The 27694-nt window shown below is 52.9% G+C and overlaps 1 protein-coding gene across 5 annotated transcripts in view; it reads right to left on the reverse strand.

The window, feature by feature from the left end:
• The window catches only part of LOC114694261 (casein kinase I), a 37974-nt gene extending 19872 nt beyond the window's left edge, over nucleotides 1-18102 (reverse strand). Inside the window, exons 1-2 of one of the 5 annotated variants that reach the window (XM_037197667.1) lie at nucleotides 18021-18102; nucleotides 370-453 (exon numbers count right to left, since the gene is read on the reverse strand). In XM_037197667.1, the coding sequence (XP_037053562.1) occupies nucleotides 370-445 (76 nt within the window). In that variant the 5' untranslated portion in view covers nucleotides 446-453; nucleotides 18021-18102. Of the gene's footprint in view, nucleotides 1-369; nucleotides 454-628; nucleotides 2471-3574; nucleotides 3691-18020 lie in introns of those variants that run through there. The other 4 variants (XM_037197665.1, XM_028871144.2, XM_037197666.1 and 1 more) reach the window with 4 other exon arrangements.
• Between the last annotated feature and the right edge of the window lie 9592 nt (nucleotides 18103-27694).

A 27694-nucleotide genomic window follows, 5' to 3' on the forward strand; every position in this document is an offset into this window, starting at 1 on the left:
GCTGCATTCCAGACAGCCACATCTAAGCAGGAGGGGCCTGTACTTCCTGGGGAGCCTCCCCAGGGGTCCACGATACCAGTATCATCCTGCCAAGACCCAAGGGGTGGGGATGTCTACCCAGCCAGGGCTTTCCCACGCCCCAGTGGAGACCCAGGTCAGCTGCAGCTGGAAATCTGCTAATTATCGCCTCTGCTGTGGCTGCCTACAGAGCCCTGCCGGCCCAGCTGTGAGAGGCATCCCCAGACCACCTGAGCCTCCTTCTGGATCTAGGCGTGCGAGCCATGCCATGTGACCAGAGCAGAGTTCTGCCCTCAGATCATAAAATCCCAGGTTCTCCCGGGGGCCACAGCCCGAGGCGCGGTTACTTACCCAAGTAGATGTCTCCGAAGGACCCACTGCCGATCTTCCGGCCCAGGCGGTACTTATTTCCCACACGCAGCTCCATGCTTCACCCTAGTTGTGGAAGCAGAAACAGGTCAGAGAAGGGACCTCGAGCACCCGAGAGCCTGGACCCTTCCTTCCCCCGCCAGAGGCTGGCATTCTCCCTCCCACTGTCTGGGAAGTGATCTATCTGGCTTCACTTTGCTCAAGGGCAGCCAGGTATCAGGTAGTCCTCATGCCCACACACCTGGGCACGGCTGAGGCAGGTCTAGAACAAGCTTCACTCAGTCCAGAAAAGGTGGAATCAGAGCCAAGGCCCAGGAAGAGAAAGCCAAGTGGACCATCCAACGTGAGCCTCCTCAGGGGGGAGGCTGGTGACCATGGGCTAACGCCCTAAAGGAACATCAAGGACAAAGAGGGGACAGGGAAGAGCCAGGGGACCCAAGTCCTGCTTCCAGGGCTCAGCAGCGTCTCTCCACCAACCCTAACAGGCTAAAGGCCAAAGGTCTCCAGCGTGCTTCATCTGCATGCACACTCTAGAGGCACCTGAATACCCCAGGGAGGTCCTGAACCCCAGAAATCTGTCAGAAGTAGGAGGAACAGGGTCCATGGAGCAGATCATCCTGAAAACTACCAGAGCCACCACCAAGATCCAACCTCCAGGGGTGGGAAGAAGAAAAAGGGACTATGAGACTCCTGTGGGCACAGGGTACCACCTCTATCATGCCCCTGGGATGCTAACACAGGGCTGGGCTGGCCTGTTCGGGTAGGCCCCACATGAGAAGGTCTGATCCCCACTCAGGAAGGGGAGGCAAGGTCCCTCATAATGCCTCTGATGCCTCCCAGGCTCTATCTACCCAGGATGTAGAGGACCATCTCTAGGCCTCTCTGCACATGTCTCTTTGGGTGGGTTCTCAGGCAAGCTTCCTTGAAGTCACTGGTCCCAACAAGGGTGATCTAAGTAGCATCCCTCCTTCCTGAGATAACCGGATGCCCCAAACCCTGGGTAACAAGGATTGGGTCACCATGGCAGGATCCCTCTGTACTAGCCTGGGAGAGGTCTGGGTACAGTTCCAGGCCAGCAAAAAAGACGACTCCAAGACTGGAGGGCAGTTTGGGCTGCCGGAAGATGGGGAGGCAGGGAAATGGGGGAGAAAACGGGTCTCTGAGACCTCCGCTTGTTTACAGATGAGCTAATGTGAGCAAACAGGAGGGGACTCCTTTTGCAGATGGGACCCAAGCCTGGGGTGACCTTGCTGCCTGCCACCCAGCAGCGGCAAGTCGAAAGCAGAATTTCACCTAGGATCAAAAGGGGTCAGGTTAGCCCACCTGGTCCCAGGCCTCCTACCCAGAACTTATTTCACTCTAGGCGTGAGAAGTAAAACCGGGAGATGGTAGGTAGCTGTGCCGGCTTGCTCGGGGAGGGGCCTGCCCCTTCCCTGTGCCAAGCCTACCCCTAGCTGCCAGGCCTGGAAGGAAGCCGGGAGAGATTCACTAGCTCTCCCCTTGAGCAGCCTAAGAGCCGAGAGGTCCAAGCCAGGAGAACCACCTCAGCCTAGTACTAGCTCCCAGAGAGCCACACAGTCCTTTCACAAGGAAGAGACTGCCACTGGACGCCAGCCAAAAACTCTGGGCTCTTCATCTAGGGCCTCTGCCCACATGGCTGGCCTGGACTCAGCTGAGTTGCCCTGGTTGCCAACAGCAGTACTTACTGCACCTCTGTGGAAAACCCACCAGCCTGGCACCACAGGTCCACACATGGTCCAGCTTCCTAAGTGCACACCCCGCCCCCCCCCAAGACAGGAGCAGAGGCTCACCCTCGTGATCCCTAAGGGAAAGGGGGGGGCCCTGGGTGTGTACTCACAAACATCCCCCCACACACACACTCCCCGCCGGGTTTCCACCAACGCCAACTCAGAGACCACACATGGCAGCTGGGGAAGCCACAGGTTAGGAAAGGAACATAAATATACTGCATCCTATATTACATAAATACCCACGCCAGGTTATATAAATACCAGTGCCCTCTGTCTGGGTGTCTTACATAAATACACTGCACATGACCCCCCCCCCCCCAAGCCCCCTCTCTGCTCACGGCTGTATGCACAGAAAGGTGGCTACAAACCATCCACCATGCAGGACCCCACCAACGCCAGGGTCTCCCCACCCTGGAGACCCAGAGCCCTAGAGAGAGTCTAGCCTATCCCAGCCCCCCTCCACTTAAAAGCCCCCCACCCGGAAAGAAAAAAACCGGCTTCTTTGAGGGCTTCTTTAGGGAATCAGAGTAGCTTTCCAATTCTTCACTCCCTCTCCCCTACGGGAGGGAGGGGGGGGAGGGGGGCCGGTAAACAAAGTTTAAAAAAAAAAAAAAGGTGGTCATGAGGAGTCAAGACTTCTCAGCTGGTTAGAAAAAAATTACAAAGTACAACCAGCGGGGCACACAGGTAGTCCCCCCCACACACTCACACACACCACCCACCTTCCCCCAGGGCCAAGACCCTGGTTAATGAAACAGTAAAGTAAAAGCTGAAGGAATACCCTCAACCTAGGGAAGGCTGGCTTCCCAAACCCAAGTATTCATCGGAACTGTACCCCTTTCTCTCTCTCTCCAGAACCCCTTCCCAGGGGGAGGTTATGCCAAGGAAATATGTGGGAAAACTCTAGGCAAAGTAGGGGGAGGGGGCTGGCCTAAGTCGCAGCCCTGGCTCAGGCGCCCAGGCACCCCGCTTCAGAGGCTTGCAGCACAAGGCTGTCTCACACGCCGCAATGAGAATCCAGGCGATAAATAATCCCCTCCCTTCTTCTCGCCACAAAGGAAAACAAAGCCGGTGGCCTGGGTGACCACGCACCCCATCACTTAGGACCCCCCGGGCGCCCCCACCCTACACGCAAACGGCCTCGCTGACCCGGAGCCTAGGGCGCAGAGGAGGGGCCGCGGCCGGCCCGGAACCCACGCGCCCCCGGGACCCCGGCCAGGCCCCTGCCGCAGGTCCCCCACCGCCCCAGCCCGGGGCCGCCTCGGTGCAGCCGGCGGCCTGCAAAGCGCCCGTCCCCTCCGCGTCCCCGGCCGCGCCTTTGTCCTCACGGGCGGCGCCCCCAGCCCAGCGCGGACGCGCGTGTCCGCCCCGCGCTCGCGCAAAAAGAAAACACAAAGAGGCGGAGGGAGCCCCGCTTCCCCGGCCCCGATGCTCACCGCGCCGGGGCGGCCCGCCGGGGCGGATGCCAGAGGATTCGCGGGGGCCGCGGGCGCGCCAGCCTCTCCCCGGCCCGCTGCGCTGCGCTCGGCCCGGCCGGGCTCAGGCTCCGCGCTTCACCGCCGCCGCCGCCGCCGCCGCCGCCTCCCGCCGCCCGCCCCCGCCGCCGGCTCGCGCGCTCCCGGCCCGCGCGCGCGTCCCCGCGGCTCCCATTGAGCCCCGGGCCCGCCCGCTGATGTCATCCCCCGCCCGCCGCCGCCGCCCCGGAGGATTTAAAGGGCCCGCAGCCCCCGGGAGCGCCGAGCTGACGATGCCACCCTGGACGAGGAGGGCACACAAAACTCGGATTTCCTATACTCCGGCCTTCTTGCCCTATCTCCAGCCAAAGCTACGGGCTCCCGGGAGGACTGGCCAACACGCCTGGCGCTGCAAAAAGAGATTTGGGGCTCGATCGCCCGCCTGAAGGTTGTGGAGAACACGGGCCAGGCGCTTTGGGGATAGGGGTGGAGGGGCATGGACAACGGAGGTAGCCAAAGAAAACTTGGACAGACCCTTTTCTCCCTGCCGCTCAGCTCCAATGTGGCAGGCCCTCAGATTCCAAAGTATCTCACCCATTGAGTCCCCTGCCCCCACCAAGAGCTCACACGTGAGTCAGGGGGCCCAGAGGTGCCCATTCAGCCATGTCATCCCCAAGACAAGGCCTGGGTTTCCTGAACAGCAAAGGAAGAGGAAGAAGGACTATCCCCTGCTCAGGTCACGGGAGAGTTAATGAAGGCTTCCCACCAGCTTCCAGCACAGCCATGAAAGGTCCCAGCACAAGGCTATTAAAATGATGATATTTACACTGGGTCATGCAAAGCCCCAAATTGATGACACACCTACATTCTCTCACACACAGCTGTGACTGTGGACCTCTGATCACCTCATCCCATCCCGGAAGCACGTCTCTGAAAGAGTCGCTTCATAATAACTGCATCTTTTCCCCAAGGCTGAGGGACTTAATCAGATGCTCCCCCAAATTGTTGGGAGCCCTACAGACCAGGTCCTTTCACAGGACGCAGAACTTGTGGCCCGGAAGAGGGCAAGAGGTGTGCCCAGGCCCACACAGCCCAGCAAGATGGCCATGTTCTTCTTCTGGTGGTCCTGGGGAATGCTGACCAGAGGGCAGAAGAGTGAGGAGGAGCCGCTTCCAGAAGGCATCTGTGATGGTAAACTGGGCACTGGCTCTCTGGACCACCTTTGCCCAGGCAGAGACCATCAGCCAGATGGTGGGTTGAGCTTGAGCCTACATGGTGCTCCTTGGTTTTTGTCAATTGATTCCCAATTGGCAGATTTTTTTGTATTACAGGCCCACATTCCTGACTTCTCTTGAAGCCTTGGCCACTCTGGGCACAGGTCCTCAGCAGAGGCAGCTGGTCCCGGCAGCAGCCAGCCCCTGTGGTCAGAGCCCAGGCAGGTGGGGCCCTGGCAAGACTGAACAGAACACAGCAGGTACCAATGTCCTCCTGTCTCCACCACCCCCAAACCCTTCCAACCTGGGCCCAGCTTCTTCCAAATGTGGGCCTGCTCTTCTTCAGCGCCAGGAGAGGCGGCTAGCTCCTTTAAGCCTCCCCAGTGAAGACAACAGGCATTCATTCCAGGGTTTCCAGAAAGGGAACTGGAGGCTCCTTAGTGCTCACTCAGCAGCACAGGTCGGCCTCTCTGGAGACTGGAACCCATCCAGCTCTTCCTAAAGCCACTCTCCCCCCATCCCCCTCTCTCCTGGACATCGCATGCCCTTTGGAACAAGACTTGTGTCTGCGGTTCACTGTCCCAGCTTCCTCTCTTCATCCCGTCACCTGCCCGCCTCCATTCCAGGCAGGACTTGTAGCCTCTCCCTGGCCCCCCCCCCACTATGGAACCTCTGGTAGGTGTCGGGGGGGGGGGAGCTGGTCTTAGAGCCCCTAGCTCCAACACACACACATCAGACCTGCTGTGGGGTACAGGGTCGCTGGGCCCCCTAGATTCTTTCCCAGATCTGCCCCCCTTGGAAGGATGCTCCCCACACAGTTGCCTGTGGCCTGATCCTCTTCCTTCCTACACCCCCATAAGTCCAAGCTGTGAGTCCTCCACACAGATCTGCAGCTGAGCTCTAAGGGGAGACAGCCGTGACGCAAAACCCAGCCGAGGAGAGGAAGGAAGGCAAGGCGGGAGACTGCTCCCAAACAGAAATCCTGCCTAATGCCAGCAGCAGCAAGGGCCCGCCTCAGTCTTCTCTGCTTTACCTTTTACTCTCTCTCAAAGGTCCCCCCTCTTCAACTTCCACCTTTCAAGCCCAAAGGTATAGCCTGATGGCATCCCCTAGGCACCCTCCATTCACCCACAAGCTCGCCAGGGGCCCCACCAGCTTTTCACAGTTCTGTGTTGTTGTCAGGGGTGACGGCTCTCCCTCCTCCTCTCCACACTGGACATTGCACTGTTTCTTAATTTCACACTCCTCAGCACCACTGGGCACTCCTGAGCATTGCGCTCGGGGCTTAGGCACAGCCCTGGGCATGCAGCACAGTGCAGACGAGACCAGGACCTCGCAGAGAAGCTGGACTCTTGACTGCGGACATTCTGGCTTACCAAGTGTTTGGGACAGTCCTAAAAATGACCTTCCCCTGCATGGCCCGCCTGCAGCATTCTTGATTTTGGTTCCTCCGTTAGGAGTCTCTGTCCTGGCCCTGGCCACTCAACTGCCTGGCACACTTTCCTGAAAGCCATACACTTACCCAAGCACTTCCCTGGGGCTCCTTGCTCAGTCCTTTCAAGAAAGGGCTTCCCTGTCTCCTGATTTAAAATTTTATTGCTGGCTTGGCAAGGTGGCTTATTGAGTCAAGTGCTAGCCCCACAGAAAGCCTGAGGACTCCAAGTTTGAGCCTCAGAACCCATGTTAAGATAGGAAAGAACGGATTATTTACGGTTGTCCTCTGACCTCCACACGGACTCTGTGGCATGTATGTACCCCCATGCACATATCATCGAACCAAATTTAAAATCAATTGTATAAAATTCCATCCTGAGCCGGGCAGTGGTGGCGCACACCTTTAATCCCAGCACTTGAGAGACAGAGGCAGGCAGATCTCTGAGTTCAAGGCCAGCCTGGTCTACAGAGTGAGTTCCAGGACAGCCAGGGCTGTTACATAGAGAAACCCTGCCTTGAAAAACAAAATATAAAAAACAAACAAAAAAAAAGACTGTGTGACTCCTTATCAATAAAAAAAAAATATTAAAAAAAAAATTCCATCCTGGACCCCGGACCCGGTGGGGTTAGCGTCTCTCCAGCATGCCACTGTACACTGCCACTCGGCACCCAGTAACATGGGTGCTGCCCCTGTGCTGTTCACCTCCGTCTCCCACGTAGAGGACTAAGGTACATGAAAGCAGGGAGTCGGTGCTATTTCGGGTCCTGCTATGTCGTGAATATCTGTAATGGTGTCTGGCACCTGGGAGGCATTTAACAGATAGCTGGTGAGGGAGTGGACTGTGAAGAGGCCTCTGCTCTCCCCCTTTCAACCAAACACAAAGTGCTGTCCCCCAGTTTCAGACCCTAGCAACAGGCCACACTGCCAGCATTGACTCATGAGACGCTCACATCCACCGTGGGAGGAGGCGGTGACCTGCCAGGGCTTCTTCACCCAGGCTTGTGAAGGAATAAGCCCTTGGCATCCTCCTTCTGGCTCAGGCTCCATACTGTCCAGTAAGGAAGCCACTCCGGAGCTGCGGAGATGGGACAGGCACCTGCAGCCGAGCCTGGCAAACCTACATCTGGTTCCTGGGACCCACGCGGTGGCAGGAGGTGTCCTCTGTCCTCCACACACACACACACACACACACACACACACACACACACGCCATGGCCCACACACAATCAATAAATGTAAATTTAAAACACGGAAGTGACTGGAGAGACTGCTCGGCAGTTAAGGGCCACCAGAGCTATTTCTCCAGCCCTCACACACAGAAAAAATTTAAATTAAAAATAAGCATTTTAAGCCGGGCGGTGGTGGCGCACGCCTTTGATCCCAGTACTCAGGAGGCAGAGGCAGGCGGATCTCTGTGAGTTCCAGGACAGCCTGGTCTACAGAGAGAGTTCCAGGACAGCCAGGACTACACAAAGAAACCTTGTTTCAAAAAGCTAAATAATAATGAATAAACAAACAAACAAATAGATACTTTAAAACTCCAGCCTCCCAGTTAGAGAACTGCGGGGTCCCAAGGGCCCCGTTACTTACTCTCCTCCACGGCCTGCCACCCCTGCAGACCGATGATGTCTAAGGAGGGCAGGAACCTGGCTGGGGAGCTGGAAGCAAGAGTCCCTGTGGTTCTAAGAGGCTGGTTTCAGGGAATGGGCATAGTCAAGCATGCTTTCCTAGTGTTTCAGAAGCAGAGGCAGGAGTGAGTTTGAAGCCAGCCTGATCTACACAGCAAGCTCCAGACCAGCCAGGACTACATGGTAGAGACCCTGTCTCAAACAACAACAGAACCAAGAGACTGGAGAGATGGACCAGCAGTTAAGGGCTCATACTGCGTGTGTGGAAAGCCCACGTCAAACACAATCATCTTAACCCAGCCAGGGGATCCAATGCCTCTTCTGGCCTCCATGACACCTACACTTATGTGCACACTACCCCCCCCCCATGAACATAATTAAAAATAAGTATATTTAAAAAAAAACAACAACAACCAGAAAAGAAGCTGTCTTCAAAGGCTGAAATTCCTTAAAGCCTCTTCATCTCTTTTGTAAAGTGTGGATGACATGGATTAAAAATCCACAAAAGAGCCAGCCGGTGGTGGTGGTGGTGGTGGTGGTGGTGGTGGTGGTGGTGGTGGTGGTGCACGCCTTTAATCCCAGCACTCGGAGGCGGAGCTAGGTGGATCTCTGTGAGTTTGAGGCCAGCCTGGGCTACAGAGTGAGATCCAGGACAAGCACTAAAACTACAGAGAAATCCTGTCTCAAAAACCAAACCAAACCAAAAATAGATAGATAGATAGATAGATAGATAGATAGATAGATAGATAGATAGAAAGATAGATAGATAGATAGATAAAATCCACAAAAGTGGCCTAATGGTGCAGGTGGATCTCTATAAGTTCAAGTCTAGCCTGGTCTACAAAGCTAGTTCCAGGACAGCCAGGGCTACACAGAGAAACCCTGTCTCAAACAAACAAACACCAAGCACACAAATAAATAATAAATCCTCAAAAATAACTTTGCCCAGAAGAAGGCCTGAGTAGTAGTTACTTTTTCTGTTCTTAGGAGAGCAGACTTAAATCAGGGCCTCTTAACTGGGTTTCCTTTTAGTGCTGTAAGCTACATCCTGGTCACTTCCTGCCTCCTCCTCCATCCTCTGAAGGACCACCAGCAGCCCCTTCAGGGGTGGACCAGGTTGGAAGGCTGCAGGCCTAGTTGGAAGCACTTAAAGTGTTACCCATCTTGCTCTGAGCATCTGAGGCACCAGCAGGCAGACCCTGGGTGTCTCCCCAGCCCCCTGAAGTGTATAGCTCACCTGTGTCCTGAAGAGTTCGCCCAGGGGCTTGCCAGCCTGTGGAAGCTGCCCCACTGCTGAACGGGGCACCAGCTCCCTGTCCCCAGATGTTCCCCAAGGCTCTGGCTGCCTCTCAGTTCTTCCTTTTAACACTCAGGCTGCTGGGTAATCCCACAAGCTACCCAGCTCAGGCTCCACCTTCAGAGCCTGGAGCCAGAGCTGCAAGAGGCCTGCCTAGGTTTGAATCCCAACTAGTCTTCGGACATCAATGGAATCTTCGAGAATTCAAGTCTCTCTCTGGAGGTTGAATGAGATGACCTGCCTGCACAGGTCCTCAGTCTCCCTGCCCTGTGCCCTGGGGTGGAGCTGATGGGAACCATCTCTGTGTTCCAGATGCCAGGGTTCTGTGTTAGCAAATTCTCTGAGGATACATGAGCCTGGGCTCAGTGGGAAAGGGCTCTCTCTCCCCTCGCCATCCCCCACTTCAAACTGGGCTATCCTCTCTCCTAGTACATCCCCACTGTACTCTGAATCCTGCCGCCAACCTCTGCCTTTTACCCGGACAGCTGTTGAGAACCTTCCCTCAGTTATCAATAAATACAACTACAGATGAAATCCACTCTCTGGGCTGCAGCGATCTGGCTCCTAAGCGCCTCCAGCCCCACCTCACACCTCACATACTGGTCTCTTTCATTTCATCGGACTGCAAAGCCTTTGCCTAGACCGACCTGCCCAAGTCTCTTCAATGGCTACCTGTACATAGCTCAAGTCACCTCCACGGTCCTTCACCACTCACCAACGGACTCTGGTACTGTGGAGTTGAACCTAGGGCCTTGCAAGGCTATGGCCTCAGCCTTAGCCTTTTTTTGACTTTTTGTTTTGAGGCAGTCTCAAAAAAGTTTGCCCAGGCTAGCCTTTAATTTGCAATCCTCTTTGCCTCTTGAGTACCTGGAAATCCAGGTCTGCACCAATAAGTATGACTGTTGTTGTTGTTGTTGTTTGTTTGTTTGTTTGTTTTGGTTTTTGTTTGAGGTTTGTTATTGTTGTTCGTTTTTTGAGACAAGGCTTCTCTGTGTGGCTTTGGAGCCTTTCCTGGAACTCACTCTGTAGACCAGGCCTGCCTCTGCCTCCTGAGTGCTGGGATTAAAAGTGTGTGCCACCACCATCTGGCAACATTTTTAAGGTTTACTTATTTATGTGTATGAGTGTTTTGCCTGAATGTATGTATTTATCTATAGATGGTTTTAAACCACCATGTGGGTGCTGGGAACTGAACCCGGGTCCTCTGCAAAAACAGTAAATGCTCTTAACTGCTGAGCTATCTCTCTGGCCTCCAACCCCATGGTCATAAGTGGGCTTCTTCTCTGTCCTTTAGAAGACAGCCTGTGGCTGGCAGTGGTGGCACACACCCTTAATCCCAGTTCTTGGGAAGCACAGCCAGGCGGATCTCTGTGAGTTCGAGGCCAGTCTGGTCTACAAAGTGAGTTCCAGGACAGCCAGAGTTGTTATACAAAGAAACCCTGTGTCTCAAAAAAAAAAAAAAAAAAAAACAAAACAAAAAGAAGAAGAAGAAGAAACTCTAAAATCTCCCACGGACCCCAAAGACTCTTTACCCCACCCTCAACTCCACCCCATCTCCTTACATTTTGCCTGTCACCTCCCTGCCCCTCTGGGCTCCTCTAACAGCCGCTCAGCACAATGAATGCCCCTTGTTTGTAAGGCTGTCAACAGTCTCCAAAAAGATGCTTCTTCCACTCTGGGAAGTCAGGAGTGCCTCCCCAGGGGTGCACAACCACTTATTATCTGGGGCTGGAGCGAAGCTGATGTCCCCTCTTCCTCAGCTCCACGTGACTCGGGTCCTGGCCGGGTCACATGCCTGTCCACAAACACTTCCTGATGCCAGCTCCTTTGAGGGGCCTGAGAGACTTCACCCAGACTTCAGATCAACAACAGGGCTTGTGATACATAAGAAAGATGGGCAGCCAGTTTAGAAAGAACATTACAGACAGGAATTGCCCTCTTGCTCTGTCCCCAGGGCATTCCATGACACCACTGCACCACCAGGCTAGTGCCACCACTGAGTCACACACACACACACACACACACACACACACACACACACACACACACACAAACACATACATACACACACAAACACAAACACACACATACATACACGCACGCACGCACGCACGCACGCACGCACGCACGCACGCACACCAGTGCCCAGATTGGTCTCAAAGTCCTAGACTCAAGGACGCACCCCTCGGCTCCTGAGTGTCTAGACAGCAGGTATACCATCATATCCAGCCACATTTTTTTTTTTCGTTTTTTTCCCCTCGAGACAGGGTTTTTCTCTATAACAGCCCTGGCTGTACTTGAACTCTCTTTGTGGACCAGGCTGGCTTCAAACTCACAGAGATTCACCTGCCTCTGCCTCCAGAGTGCTAGGATTAAAGGTGTGCGCCACCACGGCCCGGCACTTTTGTTCTTAAGCTTAAGGGAAACACTGCCCAATGTTCCCACAGTCAGACTGCCCCCTAAAATCCTACCTACAGAGAATCTGGGGGGTTGACTGTGTGGCAGGAGGGAGCTGGTGGGGCAGGAGGAAGGTAGGATTTGAATGGTAGGGGAGGTAGGAGTCGGGGGAAATGACCCCAGCAAGCACTCACTTCAGCCATTTCCCTCTCGGGAAGCCAGTCAGCTGACGCCCATGACCCCCTCTCCCCCTCTCCTCAGATTCGGATGGTCACTCTCTCCAACAGCCCCAGGACTCTGAGTGAAACGTCTAGATTGCTGAGAACAGCTTTGAACCTTGCGTGGAGATGGGGTGGGAGAGCGACAGTCAGCATGTATGGAATGGACAGTATGTCTGGTTGCCCCTTGGGCATTTCTAGTGCATCTGGTGTAATTCCACAGTAATTCTGTGGGTGGAAGGTAATCCCTCTTCTTGTGAATAGGGAGAAAGCCCAGGCTCAGAGAGCTGAGTTTACATTCAGGAAAACCATGAAGGACCAATGTGCTTCTTTCCATAGACCCAGCTTGGAGCCTGGTGGGTCTCTGCTTCCTCAATACATGACAATGGGGACCTGCCCCTGGTACCCGAGATCCCTACTGAAAAGTCTCTTTGCTCTTCTAGACACCACAAATCCACTCCCCACGGATGCTGGTGACCACCCAGGGAGCTGTGTCTCTCAAGTGTGGTGGTGCTCACCTTGAGGCCTAACCCTCAGAGGGCAGAAGCGGGGATATTTCTGAGTTCAAGCCAACCTGGTCTATGTAGGGAGTCCCAAGCCAGCCAGGGCTATATAGTGAGACCCTGGAGAGAGAGAGACAGACAGACAGACAGACCACAAACAATACAAAATTAGCTGTGTCCATGGTTGGGCCTCTGCACCTAGCAAGAACTAGTGAGCATAGACAGAAAGAAAAATAGAAAAACTACAGCTTGTGTTCTTATTCAGCATCCAGTTTGGTCTTCTAGATGTTATTTGTTTGCATGTAGGCAGGTACATGTTCACATGCGTGTGCATTCAGATGGAGGCCAAGGGCTGACGGTGGATGCCTTCCTCCATCAACTTCCACCTTATTTATTATTATATTATTATTTTGAGACTGGATCTCTGTGTAGCCTGGGCTATCCTGGAACTCCCTAGGAAGACCAGGTTGGCCTTGAACTTCTTTCTGCCTCTGCTGAGAACCACCTTCTTTGGGGGCTGGAAGCCACCTTAATCTTGACATGGGGTCAGTCTGAGAACCTGGAATTCTCCGATCTGTCTAGACTGGCTGGCCAGCAGCCCTAAGGGTCTGCCTCCCCAGCTCCAGGAAGAGAGATGGCAGCTGCCACATCCGCCTTTTTCACACTAAGCTCAGACCTCATGTTTCTCCATCTTCCCAAGCCATCTCTCCAGCCCCTGGGGATTCTATTGCAATATTTATAATGTATTCCTAACATAGTAGAACTTACATGCTGTGAACATGTAAGAATAAAACTACAAAATGCACGCTCTAAGTATTTTTTACAGGCTAGACAAGTGGGTCGCATGTGCCCACATGTTCTTCCCCGGCTACTCCAAGGTTATGCTGGGAGGCTGATTTTCAAAATCTTTCCTAACCGTAGCTTCCTGTCTCAGAACTGGCCTGGAAATGACTCAGTGGATAAAAAGCCAGGCTACTTGAGTCTCATCCCGGGAACTCACAGAGGAAGGAGTGAACTGAGTAGTCATCTTCTGATATGTATATTACACATGTATGCTTGTGGCATGCTCCCCATTCACACATGCACTAAACAAACCAACACGTAAATAAATGTATTTAAAAATTGTGGGTTTAGCCGGGCAGTGGTGGAGCACACCTTTAATCCCAGCACTCAGGAGGCAGAAGCAGGCGGATCTCTGTGAGTTCGAGGCCAGCCTGGTCTATGGAGCGAGATCCAGGACAGCACCAAAGCTACATGGAGAAACCGATCCCCCAAAAAAATTGTGGGGTTAGCTGGGCAGTAGTAGAGCACGCCTTTAATCCCACCACTCAGGAGGCAGAGGCAGGCAGATTTCTGAGTTCCAGGTCAACCTGGTCTACAGAGCAAGTTCTAGGACAGCCAGGGCTACACAGAGAAACCTTGTCTGGGGTGTGTGTGTGTGTGTGTCAGGGGTGGGGGTGGGGATGGGTCATGAGAGATGGCTAAGTGGTTAAGAGCACTTGCTCTTACAGAGGTCTGGAATTTGGTCCCCAGCACCAACATTAGGCAGTTCACAACCACCTGTGACTCTAGTTCCAGGAGATCTGATGGCCCCTTCTGGCTCTGCCAGAATCAGGCATGTACCTGGTGCATAAACATACATGTAGACAAAACACTTATACAATAGATTTTTTAAAAAATATTAAAATAATAACAACAACAATAACTTTGTTTTGTTTGTTTTTTAGGGTCAGGGTTTCTCTGTATAACAGCCCTGGCTGTACTAGAACTCAATTTGTAGACCAGACTGGCCTCAAACTCAAAGAGATCCGCCTGCCTCTGTCTCCCAGTGCTGGGATTTAAGGTGTGCACTACTTACTACCCAACAAAATAAATCTGTCTTAAAAATTGAAAACCTGACCCAGGTGGTGGCACACACCCTTAATCCCAGCACTCAGGAGGCAGAGCCAGGCATGTCTCTGAGCTCAAGGTCAGCCTGGTCTACAGAGTGAGTTCTAAGATAGCTCTACAAGGCTACACAAAGAGACTCTGTCTTGGAAAAAAAATAGAAAACAAACTAACAAACAAAGAAAATCTGGCTGGGTATTAGGCACACTCAGAAGAAAGCCAATCAGAATAGAAACAGCAACATGCTGCCGGGCGGTGGTGGCGCACGCCTTTAATCCCAGCACTCGGGAAGGCAGAGCCAGGCGGATCTCTGTGAGTTCGAGGCCAGCCTGGTCTCCAAAGTGAGATCCAGGAAAGGCACAAAGCTACACAGAGAAACCCTGTCTCGAAAAACCAAAAAAAAAAAAAAAAAAAAAAAAAAAAAAAGAAAAGAAAAGAAACAGCAACATGCTGGTACTAGATGGCCTAGGAGTGGATCCTGGCTCTATTCTGGGCCAGTCTACTACTCTGTGCCTCAGTTTCCCCATCTGTAAGATGACAGTCTACCTCACTGGCATTGCTCTGAGGGCTGGATGTACTCAATGCAAACACAAGTCCCTGGGTTCGATTTCTAGCACAAAAATAAAGTGCGGACGGGATGGGGCTCGCTTGGTGGGGTGCTTGCCGAGCGCGCAGGGAAAGCTCTGGGTTTAAGTCCCAGCACCACATAAACGGGGCATGCTGCTGACACACGCCGCCTGCACTCCCAGGACCAGAGCATCAGCAAGTTCAATGTCATCTCAGCTCCATAGCAGGCTCCAGGCAAGCCTGGGCGACATCTCAACAACCAACAAGCTTGGTACTGCCGTAAAGGACACCAAGAAACGGCCAGGTAGGAGACGAGGCTTGCCAGGAGCGTCAGTGGTCCATTGTTTTTGTTATCCTCTGTCTCTTCAGACAGGCAGCGCTGCTAAGGAAAGTGTGGACCTCTCAAGCTCGAAACTCTTCCTCCTGCCTCCCCCTCGAGTGCTGCTGCTGGCACTCCGGACATGAACCTCCATGCCTGTCTGGAGGTTTGGGTCTTGACCAGATCAGTGGAGAAGTGAATGGGTCTCAGGCCCAAGGCAAGGGACCTGATTCTGAGTCCTGGGCCTCATCGGCATGCTGTTAAAAATATTGTAGCTATAAAATGAAACCTATTGTCTGTGAACAGGGAGGTGATAAAGTCAGAGCACCACCCTGCTTTAGGTCCCCAGGTATAAGGAGGCCTGGTTACCTACCACCCTGATGTATCAGGCCATGTGGGAAGGGACACCTGACGGTCTGCCGGCCCTAACTGCACACTCCTGAAGCTTAGCTGCTACCCCAGAAGTTGGCTTTGCTTCTCACCTGCTGGGAACAGAAGGACCGAGCACAGGAAAGCTCAGAACCCCAGCGGGCAGCTGCAGGGCTGGGAACAGAGGGGTGTGACCCCCCACCCTAACCGGCAAAACTTTGGCTCCCCCTGAGTCCACCGCCACTTAACTTCTGAAGATGGTTCGTGAGCTCAGAAGGTGAGAGGCAGGGTAGGGCGCATGACCAGAAGTCGATGGGACCTCCTGAAGTAGGAGGCCTGGCTTCCTCTGCAGGTGGAAACTGTCAGACCCAGTTCACTGGGGAGGAAGTGGACACTCAGCAGAGACTCCTGTTTTCTCTAAGTAAGCCTCAGCTGGTCCCAGGACAGTGATGATTTCACGCTCTCTCCTCTTACCCAGTCAAGCTCTGAGATCCTGTGTGCATGTACCACAGCAGCCTGTGCAGAGGTCAGAGGTCAGAGCTCTCTCTTCCTACCATGTGGGTCCTGGGAGTCACACTCAGATCTTCAGGCTTGGCAGCAAGTCCTTTACCCTCCGGGCTGGTTCACCAGCACCTCCCCCGCATGTGGAATTTTAATTTTGTTTTTTTTTTCAAGATAGGGTTTCTCTGTGTAGTTCTGGCCGACCCTGGAACACGCTCTGTAAACCAGGCTGGCCTTGAACTTGAATCCTGAGTGCTGGGATTAAAGGCATGCACCACCACACTCGGCTTTAAAAACATTTCTAATGATTTCTTGTTTTATGTGCTCTGGTGTTTTGCCTGCATGTATGTCTGTGTGAGGGTGTCAGATCCCCTGGCACTGGGGTGACAGACAGTTGTGAGCTGCCATTGGAACTGAACCTCGGTCCTCTGGAAGAGCAGTCAGTGTTCTTAACTGCTTAGCCATCTCCCCAGCCCAGGGGGTGGGGTGGTGGTGGGGGGTGCTAAGACAGAGTCTCATGTATCTCAGAGTGGCTTCAGATTTAAAATGTAGCTGAGGATGACCTTGAACCTCTAATCCAGGCTGCCTCCCCGTCCCTGGTGTTAGGATTGCAGGCGTGAGCTACCACATCCATCGCAGTAGTGGTAGAGACCAAACCTATGGCTTTGTTCACCTAGGCTAGCTGTCTACCGGTTCAGCTACTTCCAGCGCACCCCCCTGATATCTTCTTTTCTTTCTTTCTTTTCTCCCGGAGACAGGGTTTCTCTGTGTAGTCTTGGTGCCTGTCCTGGATCTCGCTCTGTACAGTGGGCTGGCTTCGAACTCACAGAGATCCGCCTGGCTCTGCCTCCCGAGTGCTGGGATCAAAGGCGTGTGCCACCACCCGCCACCACCGCCCGGTCCCCCCTTTGATAAAGACAAGGGCTCATACAGCCCATGCTAGAGCAGAGAATGGCCTTGAACTTCTGATCTTCCTCCCTCGACTTCCCCAGGGCTGGGATCACAAGCCTGTACCATCTTGCCCACTTGGATCTTGAACAAGTCTTATCCTCCTAGTCCCGGTCCACTCAGGAGTTGATTACAAAGCCCTCTCGCCTCCTCTACTTCCTCTTCTTCCACTCTGAAGCTCTTCCTTAGCCTCATACCAAGAGGCTGACTCTACACGCCTCGTGCTCACTGGCCCTGCCTCCTAGGACACTGTGTCTGCCCCACAGAGCAGACCTGCACTGTCTCTCCTGGGGCCTGCCCATTTGTTCCAGACCAGAGACCACCCCTCCGCCCCCAATTCTGGGAGTCCTCCCTTTCCTTAGGACCTCCCTTGGTCCAGGTCCCAAACAAACAGCCTCCATCTGTTCTGCTTATTAGCCCTTTATGCCTCATACACCTGGGAAAAAAGTAGATGCCTCAAGTCCCCAGAACAAGAGGCTCTTTTCCAAGATCCCACGGCAGAGGGGGGGGCTCCTGACCTCTGCGCCCCAAACAGCAGCTTTCTATACCACCTCCATCTCTCCTCACTTCCTTCCTCTGGGGTTCAGAATGCACCCAACCACCGCCCATCCCTCACTTGTAACACTATGCAGCCATTAAAAAGGATGATGACACGTATGGGGATGACTAATAGCAACACCAGAGGATGCTTCTACGATGTCGAGAGAAAAGCAAGACATGGGAACTGTAAATACAGTACGAGAAAGCGACGCCAATATCCCTGGGCACAGAAAAAAAAAAAAAAGAGATCGCAAGGACAGGCACCCAAATCCCACGGCGGTTCAGTTTGTCTCAGTAACACTGAGGACTTGGTCCCTAGCTCTCTCGATTTAACAAATGGTCAGCGCTCAGTGCACACTCCTTTCTAAGGACAGTGTCCCATAAAACACGAATAATGCATTTGTAAAGTATTTGAGACTGGCTCCTTCCGGTTCAACTTCCCGAGCCTCAAATCCCTCCAAGGCCTACGTTTTCAAGTGCAGGTAAGTCTGTCTAAGAGACAAGGAGAGTTTGGGAGCGCGGGACCCCCCAGCTCTTTTCCAGGCTCTGCCCGGCCCGGGCCTCGGAGCCTCTCCTGTGGGGCTTACCTGATCAGCAGGGCTTACCTGATGCAGGGAGGTCAGCCTCCGCGGTTCGAAGACGCGCACACCTGTCACTCCAGGGGAGGACTCGCCAGCCAGCCCAGAGCCCGGGAGGAGGGAGTCGGAGGGGGCGGGGCGTGACGTCACCCAGGCCCCGCCCCTGACCTCCCGGTCCCGCCCCGGCTTCCCAGCCCTGGGGCTTCATGGTTCTCATGCTTGTTGGGTGAGGTGCTGGACACTTCTGTCGACACTCACGCCCTGCGTGCCTGGGCTCCCGGCCATCTGCCCCGCCTCCCCCTCCCCCCCCCCGCCCACTCCCTGTTAATACAGAGCCGTCAGACTCCGGGCTGAAGCTATCTATGGGTGAGGAGGAACCTGGGCCTGGCATCAGGGATCTGATCCCCAGGACGTTTTTTTCTTCTTTTTGTACCAGCTCCCTGTCCCGCCCACCAGCTGTCCCAATCTCCCCCCCTACACACACACACCACTAAGGGATCCGGGATTATGGAACGCTGTGAGTTGGGTAAAGGTATCCTGGTTGAGATCGCCCCTACAAGAGCTGTCTTTGGAGAAATTTGCGAGTACCCCCAAAGCTTTGAAAAACGTGTTTGCCTTGGACCGGCAAGTCTACTTTTGGAAATCTGTCCTAACAAAGTCATCTGGAACACATGCATTGTAGAGATCCTTATGCTGGTAAAAACTGGAACTAATCTAAATGACCAACAGAGTGGAGGACTGCTGAACAGTGCAAATGGACAGTGGAATATTATGCAAGCATCAAAGGGCATGTTTACAAACAGCTTATGATAATATGAGGAAATGTTATCATATTAAGAGAATTAAGAGCAGGATGTGGATACAGTCACAGTTGAAAACAAAAACACAATTTATGCACCGGGAAGAAAATGCTCGCTGCGCCCTTTGTGGGTGGAGGCACGACCAGGCTTGTTGAGCCTTTCCTCCCAACATCTAATGGGCTTATTTCACGTTCTTTTCCTTTGTTCTTGTGCTGAGGGCTTTGTCCATGCGGATCAAGTCCTCTCCCAGCAAGCCACCTTCCAGCCTTCACCTCCTAAGAAGTTCCCTTTAGCTGGACGCACCTCTCCAGAAACAGCCCTCGCACACAGCCCGAGGGAGGAAGAGTTAGACTTCCTATGTTAGGAGCAGGAAATGAAGGTCTGAGAAGCGGCTTCTCCAGTCACCTGACTACAGAGGGTCAGACAAGGGCTACTCTGTCCCGAGGCCAACAAGGCCTCTTAAGCTGATTTCTGGGAAGTACCCAGGCCAGAAAGGCCGCCAGTCTCAGATCTGGGCTAAAGGAACTGGGAGGTGGTCCGTGACTCGGGGAACCACCTTGTGCTGGACTGTCCTAGCCTGCCCTCCTCTAGAGGCCCTGGGGCGACAGCTGCAGCATGGGACAGGCTCTTGGGGACAGGTGTGGGCGCCAATAGAGACCTGCTCCCAGGTCCTTCAATGTCTCTCATAGGCCTTCTGACTAGGTGTGGCAGTTAAGTTCAACACTTGGAGGGCTGAGGCAGGAGGATTGAGTTTGGGGTCAAACTATCTCAAAAAAAAAAAAAAAAAAGGTGAAGAAAGGAAACAGACGTGCTTCAGGGAATATCTTTAACAAAAAACTGCTTTGCTAAGACCAGAACACCAGGTCTTAGCATGTCCCATCATTCCATACTCCACATTCAAGTTTCCCTAATCTGTCTTTTTAGTGTACACTCACACACACACATACACACACACACCGCATACACCATGCACACCATACACACCATACACACACACCACTCACACACATACTTCATACACACACACTATTCACATACCACACACACACCACTCACACACCACACACACCACACACACACACACACACCACAAATACACACACCACACACACACCACTCACACACACACACACACACACACACACACACACACCACACCATACACACCACACACACACACCATACATAACCCCCCACCATACACACACAAATACACCATACATACCACACACACATACACACACACACACCACCACCACCACCACCACCACCACAAAGTGCCCTTTCAGGGGTGGAGAGATAGCTCAGTAGTTTACTCTGCTACTGGCTACTCTTACAGAGAACCCAGGTTCAATTTCCAGCATCCACATGATGGCTCCCAACCATCTGTAACTAGTCCCAGGATCTGATACCTTCTTCTAACCTCCATGGGCACTGCATGCATGTGTGCAGACACACATCCAGGCAAAGCACCCAAACAACTAAATAAAATAATTGTAATACATTTTAAATTCTAAAATAAACAAACAATATCCCTTCCTCCCTGCCCTCCCCCCCACCCTCTGGACTCTTCTGCAGGAAGCTACCATGTTTTGCCAGAGATGACAATAGAATGTATGGAAAGTTTGGGTTTCACCCCCAAGCTCCCCCCACATCTCTGCCCACTTCGCCCTGCCCATCCCCCACATAGTCACCAGCCCCAGTTTGCCTTTTTCTTATCTTTCTTGTGACCAGCTACTGGCTGCTATTCTTAGTCATATCTACACTACATTGGTGGCTTATTTTTCTTATTTATTTCTAGGGATTCTTTACATATTAAGGAAAGCATGATTTGCCCCCATATTTTCTTCTTCTGGACCCCTGCAGAGATTTTGACGGTGGGTGCTTGCAACTGGAGTTACAGGGTTCTTTTGGGATCCGGGGCCCAGAGATCTGGGCTTCGGCTGGGGGTCACAGAGCTGTGGCTGAGGTTCTGGCCTGGGGCCTTTCCCCTTTTGGAGGTAGTGCTACTGACTGACCCTCCCAGCTCTCTTTCCAATGTTTTGTGGTTTGGTTTTAGACAGCGCACAGGCTGGGCTGGAACTCACGGTCCTTCTGTCTTGGCCTTCTGAGCACTGGAGTTATCTGTCCATGGTTACTTGGTGCCCATCACTTCTCAGGGTGGGACCCACATCTGCAAGCAGACCCAGACTTTGCCCTCATGCTCTGACACCTGGCCAGGGCCCTGAGAACTCCTCACTCCTTAACAATGTCCACCCACCCCAAGCATGCCATGGCCCTGTCTCTCTTGCCCAAGGGCAGACATTCGTGGTAAGTTGTCCTTGGCCACATCACATCTCAAATCACACCTCAGGCCTTACTCAGGTGGCAGACCAATTCCTCTGCCTTTACTCCATCACGGCAAACTCCTATGCATACTTTGAAGCCCAGCTGTGGTGCTCCTTCCTCCAGAAAGACTTCCAAGATTGCTACCTTCTCTCTTTGATCTCTGATGGCCCCTCCATGTCTGTACTCACCAAAGCAGGAGCTGAGGCAAACAGACTCTCCTGACACGAATTATCAAATGATTCATCAAAGGCAGGCCCCCTGGTGTTCCGGGCCTCCGTTTCCTCGTTTTCAAAGGACTATCATAGTGTAAAGCCAGCCACAAGAGATTCAAGGAGTCAGTTTGTGTCAAGCATTGAGCTCAGCCCCTCTGTAGGAGCCCCACAATGTCTCCCTGGTGAGGACTGGTTTAAAGAATAAAGATAAGGGCCAATGAGATGGCTCAGTAGGTAAAGGCGCCTCACCGCTAAGCTTGATGACCTGAATTAGATACCCAGGCCCACATGATGGAAGGAGAGAAATTTAGACTGAAGAAAACAGGCGCCACCTACGTGGCCAAGCCGGCTTACCTACCGGGGAGCACAGGAGTCTACCAGAACCAGGAGCAGAAGCTGACCCGTGGCTCCAATCAAGCCCCAGACAAGCAGGAGGATTAGAAGTTCAGTCTAGATTTTCTGGTCATTTGCCCAAAGTAGACCATTGTTTGCCTAATTCACTGCATTTTTGAAGGGCTAAACAGCCTGAGTGTCACAGGATTATAATGGCTGGCCCTGGCTCACCAGCGATTTGGAGTTTACACCAGATGAAGCCAGCATGTTCTGGATTTCTGAATAGGCCACAATTTATCAAGAAATGTAATTAACTGGGTTTTTTTTGTTATTGTTTGTTTTGTTTTGTTTTCAAGACAGGGTTTTTTGTGTAGCTTTTGGAGCCTGTCCTGGAACTCACTTTGTAGCCCAGGCTGGCCTCAGAGCTCACAGAGATTCACCTGCCTCTGCCTCCCGAGTGCGGGGATTAAAGGTGTGTGCCACCACCGCCCGGATGTTGTTTTTTTAATTAAAGCATCGGGATGGCTTTTCTGATTGAATTATGGCTTCTCCTTTCAAGATTTGCTTCCCCCTCCCTCTAGATCTTCCCAAGCTGGCCTAGAACTCTCTATGTACAGCAGGATGGCCTGTGTTACGAACAACGAATTATCTCAGTGTCACATAAAGGAACACACAAAATGAAAGCTCTCCACAAGGCAATTCATTTTGCAAAACTTGGGCTCCAGAGCTCACGTGGGGCTAACAACACACCAGGACCAACATGGCTTCTGCCTTTCATCCCTGGCTTAGGTGGTGATTCAATCTCCTCCCCTTGGTAGGCGCTCAACATCACAAACTGACAGGACTCGCTAGCTCCTTGTGGAAATGTGACTCCTTTCTGGGTTAATGCCTTCAATAGAAAACAAAACAAAACAAAACTACTTCTTTTTGTTTGTTTGTTTGTTTGTTTCTCCGTGTAGCTTTGGTGCCTGTCCTGGATCTCGCTCTGTAGCCCAGGCTGGCCTCCAACTCACAGAGATCCGCCTGCCTCTGCCTCCCGAGCGCTGGGATTAAAGGTGTGCGCCACCACCCAGCCAAAACTACTTCTTATACTCTATAGACCAGGCTGGCCTCGAACTCATACAAAACTACCTGCCTCTGCCTCTTGAGTACTGGGGCCAAAGGTATGTACCATCAGGCCTGGCCTACAGGCAACTTTTGACTCCGTTTTGGGGGAGAAGGATGTTAGCAGTCCTTGGGTGAACTCAGAAACAGTAACACCCATCCGGCACAGACCGATAAATGACTTGGGAATGGAGAGGGGACTCCCTACAAGTTTATTGTGAAGACTCTGGGGTCACATAGCTGGGCTTTAGACCTTGCATAGGGATGGGTCCTTTCACAAAAATGTTCTGTGGCCATCCCCAAACAAGATTATGAACATACAAAAAAAAAGGAAAAAAAAAAAAAAAGAAACAAGCCGGGCGGTGGTGGCTCACACCTTTAATCCCAGCACTCGGGAGGCAGAGGCAGGCGGATCTCTGTGAGTTCGAGGCCATCCTGGGCTACCAAGTGAGTTCCAGGAAAGGCGCAAAGCTACACAAAGAAACCCTGTCTCGAAAAACCAAAAAAAAAAAAAAAAAAAAGAAACAAGACTATGAACTTTGTGTACAGGAACTTCAGGGACCTCTTCTTACTGTCGGACCTCGGCCTCCTCAACTGCCCACCCCTTAGTGTTCCTGTCCTGGGTTACTTCTTGTCTGGAGAGGTGGAGGGAAGCACAGACTGCAGGGCAGGCTGGGAGTAAGCCATGTCTTCCCCACGAGGGCTCCAGGCCTCAGTTTTCCCACCTGTAAGTTGTGGGTAAGAATTCCACCTTGAGGACCTCCCAGAGCTAAGGCCCAGTGCAGACATGGGGGGGGGGCGGCTCCTCCCTCCCACCTGTGAAGGGCCAGAGCAGACTCTGAGAAGTCTGAGGTCCATGCACCTGCCCTATCCAGAGATCGGCCTGAGCATCCCCATGGGGAGGCTCTCTCTAAAGAAGGAAGTTCTTTGAACTTCTTAAGGATGATGGGACAGTGATGAAGGCAGTGATGTCATAGCTCTGGCCACGCCCTGACATTCCAGCAGCTAGGGCAGGCCCAGTAAATGCTGAGCGAGTGCCCAGCCAACTGCTGCAGGGATGATGACCTTGGCTCTGTCCTCTGGTATGCCCCACCCACAAGCTTTGAATCCTGACCACACCCTCTCTGGCTGACAAAGCACATCCTATGGGAATGACTGCTGTAGGCCACATTTCCTCCGTTGTAACCGAAGCCCAGAGAAGGGTAGACACTTACCTCAGGTCACACAGTAAATGTGGGACAGGGCCTGAACAGAGGACGATGTTCTCTCCTGATCCTGGCTGTACATTCAAGGCATGCTGGGTAGTATCTGGAATTTGATCTGAAAAGCACCTGTGTCCACATGGGCGGCTCTTTGAAAAAGTCAAGGTCAGCCTTGAAGGCTGGAGGTCATTCCCAGAGTAGAGAGGGTCTGGAGGTTGGGACAAGGCAGACTTCAGGGTCTAGACTGTAGCAGGGGATCCTGGGGAGGTCACTTCTTCTTCTTCTTCTTCTTCTTCTTCTTCTTCTTCTTCTTCTTCTTCTTCTTCTTCTTCTTCTTCTTCTTCTTCTTCTTCTTCTCCTCCTTCCTCTCTGTTGCTTTTGTTTGTTTGTTTGTTTGTTTTTCGAGGCAGGGTCTCTCTGTGTAGTCCTAGTTGTCCTGGAACTCACTCTGTAGACCAGGCTGGCCTTGAACTCACAGAGATCCTCCTGCCTCTGCCTCTTGAGTGCTGGGATTACAGGTGTGCGCCACCACCACTTGGCTGGGCCTCTTGAGGCAGGTGCGGGTGCCCACAGTTCAGGGTCTGGCAACCCCACCCCAGAGGTGTGCACAGCAGCTGTGTGGGGAGACAGACGGACAGCTCCCCAGCTTCCTGTGTCCAGTGCTGGAGGGTCTTGTTCAGTGTGACTCAGAGGCTCTGGGGGCTGGGCAAGGGGCCAGGCAGGACGTGGGAATGTTGGCTGTGTCCCGCCTCACCGGCCCTACTTCCTCACCTTGTCTAATTCAGTGTCCACACGCCTTGCCATTACCTTTTTGGTTTTCCAAGACAGTGTTTCTCTGTGTAGTTTTGGTGCCTGTCCTGAATCTCGCTCTGTAGTCCAGGCTGGCCTCGAACTCACAGAGATCCACCTGCCTCTGCCTCCTGAGTGCTGGGATTAAGGCCGAGCGCCACTGCTGCCCGGCTGCCATTACCTTTTGAACACAATCTCTCTCCCCTCCCACAGTTTTAGGCAACTGTCTTATGTATGTATTTTCCCGGCATCTCACTGTGTACAGCACTCTGTGTATGGAGCTCTCTATGTAGATAAATAGATGGGGTTAGCCTAGAACTCACGGAGCTCTACCTGCCTCTGTCTCCCAGTGCTGTGATTAAAGGCTTGTGCTGCAGCCACACATAGCTCAACTTTTTTTTTTTTTTTGGTCTCATATATCCCTGGTCGGCCTCGAACTCCTGATCCTCCTGCCTCCACCTCCTCAGTGCCGAGTTTAGAGGTGTATGCCACCACAGACAGCTTTCTGTTTACTTCTTTTTAGTTTTTTAAACGAAAGTAACTATTAAAACAGTAATGACGCAGACACCACGTGAAGCTTGCTATTTCTAAGGTCTAATGATGTCATACACATTCACGCTGCTCGGCAAACATCACCGCCATCTGTCTCTGGAACTTTCCGTCACCTTAAACCAAAGCTGCACCCTTAAAACACCAGCTCCTAGCCACTCGCAGCCCCCACAACTCGCCCTTCCTCTCTCTGTCTCTAGGAACTTCTTACCCCAGCTCCCTCACAGGAACGGACCCAGACACACAATCTCCCCCTCTTTGTTTTTTCTTGGGAGGGGAGGGAGGGAGGGGACTGTGTTAGGGTTCCAACCTTACATATGCTAAGCAAGCACTCTAACCTGTTCATTTCTGAAACTCTGGGACAGGTGCCTCCTCTGGGAATAAGACCAGGTATTCAAACAAGAAGCTTTAGGGCCCGCTGGCCTCCAGTCCAGACCCCAACTCTGGCTGAAACCTCAGCTCTTCACTGGCCTTGTACGCCTGGGCTCTCTGCTCACAGCTGGAAATTCTTCCCATTGCTTTGAAGTCCATAAGAGTGATGAAGACGATGACGAAGATATGATGACGAAGATATGATGACTGTGATGACGTGACGATGATGATGATGATGATGATGTTGATGGTGGAGGTGGTGATGATGATGATGATGGTGTTGATGGTGGGTGGTGATGATGATGGTGGAGGTGGTGGTGGTGATGATGATCTTGGTGGTGGTGGTGGTGGTGGTGGAGGTGGTGGTGATGATGATGATGGTGGTGGTGATGATGATGATGATGGTGGTGGAGGTGATGATGGTGGTGGTGGTGGTGGTGGAGGTGATGATGTTGATGGTGGTGGTGGTGGTGGTGGAGGTGATGATGATGCTGCTGGTGGTGATGACAATGAGCAGGAGGAATCTCAGGGACTGACACCCTCTCTGGGACTGACACCCTTCTTGGCCAGGGTGACCCCCAGAGGCCAGCATCATGTCTTTCTCACTCTCTGACAAGACTGGGCCCAGCTGAGTTGAATGTGGGGTGGTGGGAGAGGAAGTCTCCAGTTCTCCCCTTAAAAGCACCAGCTCCCCGCCCCAGACACTCTGGTTGTCCCTGCTTTTCTTTTTCTCTTCTCAACTTGGGGGCCCTGGAATCCTGGGATGCTCCCAGCCTCCCCCCACCCCCACCCCCACCCTCCACTTCCGGCCCTGGGTTCCTGTGGCTGAAGGGCCTTCACAGTCTTGGCTTGGTCACACAGCGGAGGAAGATGCTCACAGACAGCCTGCCCTGCAGGCCCAGCTCTGTAACCGTCACATGCTACCTGGGCCACTGGGGAGGGCTAGGGAAACTGAGGCATGGAACAGTGTGCTCTCTAGGTCACCTTTGATAAACTCACTGTCCTCGACATCCTCTGGGCTCAGGGGCTAATAAGGAAGCTACTTGTAGGGCCCCCGCACAAGGAGATAGCCAAAGCTAAGCTGAGGCAGGCTCAGTCTTCCCAGGTGGTGTGGCTGAACCTCAACTAACTATAAAGGGGATGCGAGATGGCCACGCCCCTCAGTGGGTGGAGCTGAAATACCCAGAGAGACAAGTCCTTCAGGTCAGGGCTCTGTGCATATCTCCCTTTGCTTTCCTTTTCCGTGGCAGCTCATGTAGACAGGCCCAGAGACAGGGAGGGTCAGGCCTCTGCGGCTCTCTGAACCTCAGGATCTTCCTCTGCCTTGGATGACTGCTGTGCTGTGGGTCCGGGATGGCTGGGTCACAGGGGCTACAAAGCTACATCCTAGCTTTGCTCTTCCTTCCCGAGAGCAAACGGAGAGCCAATCAGCGCTGGTGAAGGCCGTGGCTGAGATGTTGGAAGGGAAGAACAGAGGCCGCGGCAGTGGTGAAGGGTGGTGGTAGATGAATCCAGAGTCCCCCAAGCAGCCCTTCCTGTGAGCACCGCGGTCTGTAGAGAGTAGACTGACAATGGACAAGGACCAGCAAAAGGTGCTAAGTCCTCAGACCTTGAGGGAGGCATGAAGAAACCTCTGTCAGTCAGGGTCAGCACTAGCCTGTCCTCATGTCAGAGGTAAGAGGTGGCGGCTCCCTGGCCCTTTCAGGACTCAGTTTTGGGTTTTCCTTAGGTCCAGACCTGAACCTGTGATTGTGAGGCCTTCCCAAACTGGTCTCCCGCCCACAAGCTCCTCCTCTCCCTCTGGACATGCCAGGCTTTTGTGAGAAGGTGGAATCCCACTTTGTGAGCAGGGATACCGGTCCAAATCCTCGGGGATTGACAGACCTAAAATGTCCTTCCACACAACATAGTTCATTTGATACATGGGGAAACTGAGGCTCTTGGAATGAGACCACTGAAAGATCTGAGCCCCAAGATGTCCATTGGCCCCGGTTCCCTGTGCCCCTTACGAC

The sequence above is a fragment of the Peromyscus leucopus genome, chromosome 20 (assembly GCF_004664715.2).
Source record: "Peromyscus leucopus breed LL Stock chromosome 20, UCI_PerLeu_2.1, whole genome shotgun sequence".
Taxonomy (NCBI): domain Eukaryota; kingdom Metazoa; phylum Chordata; class Mammalia; order Rodentia; family Cricetidae; genus Peromyscus; species Peromyscus leucopus.